General features: G+C 41.5%; 1 protein-coding gene across 1 annotated transcript; it reads left to right on the top strand.

Moving 5' to 3' along the window:
- Positions 1-54: 54 nt before the first annotated feature.
- On the top strand, positions 55-3,510 carry LOC121341064 (large neutral amino acids transporter small subunit 2-like; the record flags this gene model as incomplete). Its single annotated transcript, XM_041414270.1, has 2 exons — positions 55-162; positions 3,295-3,510. Coding segments are annotated over exons 1-2 (291 nt in total), but the record flags the coding sequence as incomplete, so codon positions are not given.
- Positions 3,511-3,851: the final 341 nt, after the last annotated feature.

Raw genomic sequence — 3,851 nt, 5'->3', positions numbered from 1 at the left:
AATGGGGAAAAACAGAAAAAAAACGGGCAAAATCGGGCCAAAAATGAGCAAAAACGGACAAAAAACGGGCAAAAAAGGGGTTAAAGGATGGCTAGGAAAGGGTTAAAGGCGGCCATGATCCACCTGCGGCGGCACACGCCCGTGCCCGCCCTGCTCGTCACCGTGAGGCCCAAAACGGGGACAAAACGCGCGGATTTGGGCAAAAACGGGGAAAAACAGAAAAAAAACGGGGAAAATCCGCCCAAAAACGGGGAAAAAACGGGTTAAAAACGGGCAAAAAAGGGGTTAAAGGCTGGCTAGGAAAGGGTTAACCGCGGGTGAAGAAAGGGTTAAAAATGGGTGGAAATTGGGTTAAAAATGGGTGAAAATTGGGTGAAAAATTGGTGAAAATTTGGGGTAAAAATGGGGAAACATTTGGGGAAAAATGGGTGAAAAAATGGGTGAAAAAATGGTAAAAAATTGGTGAAAAATGGGTGAAAAATGGGTTTAAAATTGGTGAAAAATGGGTGAAAAATGGGTGAAAAATGGGTGAAAAATGGGTTAAAAATGGGTGGAGAAAAGGTTAAAATTTTGGTTAAAAATGGATGGGAAATGGGGGAAATGGGTTAAAAAGAACCAAAAAATTGGGGGAAAAGGGTGGGAATTGGGTTAAAAATGGGGTTAAAAATGGGGAAAATTTGGGGAAAAATTGGTGAAAATTTGGGGAAAACTGGGTGAAAAACTGGATGAAAAACTGGGTTAAAATCAGGTTAAAATGGGGTTTGAGGGGTTAAAAAGGGGTCAGGAAAGGGTTAAAGGCGGCCATGATCCACCTGCGGCGGCACACGCCCGTGCCCGCCCTGCTCGTCACCGTGAGGCCCCAAAACGGGGACAAAACGGGCGGATTTGGGCAAAAACAGAAAAAAAACGGGGAAAAACGGGCCAAAAACGGGGGAAAAATGGGCGAAAAACGGGCAAAAAAGGGGTTAAAAACGGGGAAAAAAGGGGTTAAAGGCTGGCTAGGAAAGGGTTAAACGCGGGTGAAGAAAGGGTTAAAAACTGGCCGAGAAAGGGTTAAAAATGGGTGGAAATTTGGGGAAAAATGAGTGGAAATTGGGTGAAAAAATGTTAAAGTTTGGGGGAGAAATGGGGAAAAATTGGTGAAAAATTGCTGAAAAATTGGGGTAAAAATGGGGAAAAACTTGGGGAAAAATTGGGGGAAAATTGGGTAAAAAATGAGTTAAAAATAACCAAAAAATTGGGAAAAAAGGGTGGGAATTGGGTTAAAAATTGGGTTAAAATGCGGGGAAATTTGGGGAAAAATGGGGGAAAATTTGGGGGAAAATTGGTGAGAATTGGGTTAAAAACTGGGTTAAAAATGGGGCCAAAAAGGGGCAAAAAAGGGGTTAAAGGCTGGCTAGGAAAGGGTTAAACGCGGGTGAAGAAAGGGTTAAAAATGGGTGGAAATTGGGTTAAAAATGGGTGAAAATTCAGGTGGAAAATGGGTTTAAAAGGGGGGGAAAATGGGAAAAAATGTGGAAAATGGGGTAAAAATGGGGAATAAATTGTGGAAAAATGGGTTAAAAATAACCAAAAAAATGGGAAAAAAGGGTGGGAATTGGGTTAAAAATGGGGTAAAAAAGGGGAAAAATTTGGGGGAAAATGGTGAAAAATGGGTGGAGAAAGGGTTAAAAATAACAAAAAAAAAAACTGGGAAAAAGGGTGGAAATTGGGGTAAAAATTGGGGTAAAAATGGGGAAAATTTGGGTAAAAATGGGTTAAAAATTGGGTGAAAGCAGGTTAAAAATGGGGTTTGAAGGGTTAAAAACGGGTCAGGAAAGGGTTAAACGTGGGTGGAAAAAAGGGTGAAAAATGGGTGAAAAAATGGGTTAAAAATGGGTGAAAATTGGGTGAAAAAGGGTTAAAAATGGATGGGAAATGGGTTAAAAATAACAAAAAAAATTGGGAAAAAAAGGGGGGAAATTGGGGTAAAAATTGGGTTAAAAATGGGGAAAATTTGGGGGAAAATGGGATAAATTTGGAAATTTGGGTCCAAAACTCCAAACAGGATAAAATCAGGAAAATCTGGGGAAAATACGGGAATAAATTCTGCAAATTTGGGGATCAATTTTGGAAATTTGGCTCCAAAACATCAAATTTGGGGCTAAATTTGGGGATAAATTCTGCAAATTTGGGGATAAATTCGGGGATAAATTTGGGGATAAATTCTATAAATTTGGGGATAAATTCTATAAATTCGGGGATAAATTCTATAAATTTGGGGATAAATTCTATAAATTCGGGGATAAATTCTATGAATTCGGGGATAAATTTGGGGATAAATTCTATAAATTTGGGGCTAAATTCTATGAATTTGGGGCTAAATTTGGGGCTAAATTCTATAAACTTGGGGCTAAATTTGGGGCTAAATTCTGGAAATTTGGGGATAAATTTGAGGATAAATTCTGTAAAATTTGGGGATAAATTCTATGAATTAGGAGATAAATTCTATAAATTTGGGGATAAATCTGGGGCTAAATTCTATAAATTTGGGGCTAAATTTGGAGCTAAATTCTATAAATTTGGGGATAAATTTGGGGCTAAATTCTATAAATTTGGGGCTAAATTTGGGGCTAAATTCTATAAATTTGGGGCTAAATTTGGGGATAAATTTGGGTATAAATTCTGTAAATTTGGGGATAAATTTGGGGCTAAATTCTGGAAATTTGGGGATAAATTCTGGAAATTTGGGGATAAATTCGGGGATAAATTCTGCAAAATTTGAGGATAAATTCTATAAATTTGGGGCTAAATTTGGGGCTAAATTCTATAAATTTGGGGCTAAATTCTGGAAATTTGGGGATAAATTCTGTAAATTTTGGGATGAATTTGGGGATAAATTTGGGGCTAAATTCTATAAATTCGGAGATAAATTCGATAAATTTGGGGATAAATTGTGTAAACTTGGTGATAAATTTGGGGATAAATTTGGGGATAAATTCTGGAAATTTGGGGACAAATCTGGGGCTAAATTCTATAAATTTGGGGATAAATTTGGGGATAAATTTGGGGATAAATTCTATAAATTTGGGGCTAAATTTGGGGCTAAATTCTGGAAATTTGGGGATAAATTCTGTAAATTTGGGGATGAATTTGGGGATAAATTTGGGGCTAAATTCTATAAATTCGGAGATAAATTCGATAAATTTGGGGATAAATTGTGTAAACTTGGTGATAAATTTGGGGATAAATTTGGGGATAAATTCTGGAAATGCCGGGGGGGCGGGGCCTGCCCGGACCCCCGCCCCCCCCCAGTGCGTCTCCACGCTGCTGATGCTGGTGACGGGCGACATCTACACGCTGATTAATTACGTGGGCTTCGTTAATTACCTGTGGTACGGCGTCACCGTGGCCGGGCTGCTGCTGCTGCGCTGGCGGGAGCCGCGCCTGCCCCGCCCCATCAAGGTCAGGCCACGCCCCCTCGGCCGCTCGGCCACGCCCCTTCCTCCCCGAGCCACGCCCGCTTTGGGGGTGGAGCCCAGCTCCTTTTATGGTCAAGCCACGCCCACTTTCAAAAACAAACCACGCCCCCATTGTAGTTTAGCCACGCCCGCTTTGTGTCTGAACTCCTGATCCTTTTATGGTCAAGCCACGCCCACTTTCAGCCCCAAGCCACACCCCTATTGCAGTTCAGCCACGCCCACTTTCAGCCCAAAACCACGCCTCCATTGCAGTTTAGCCACGGCCACTTTCAGCCCCAAGCCACGCCCACTTTCAGCCTCAAGCCACGCCCCTATTGCAGTTTAGCCACGCCCCCTTCAGCCCCAAGGCACGCCCCTTTTGTGGGTGTAACCACGCCCACTTTCAGCCTC

The sequence above is a fragment of the Onychostruthus taczanowskii genome, unplaced genomic scaffold, assembly GCF_017590055.1.
Source record: "Onychostruthus taczanowskii isolate IOZ18803 unplaced genomic scaffold, ASM1759005v1 scaffold1043, whole genome shotgun sequence".
NCBI classification, from domain to species: Eukaryota; Metazoa; Chordata; class Aves; order Passeriformes; family Passeridae; genus Onychostruthus; species Onychostruthus taczanowskii.
Note: the sequence above shows the minus strand (reverse complement) of the source record. Positions and strands in the feature narration are given on the sequence as shown.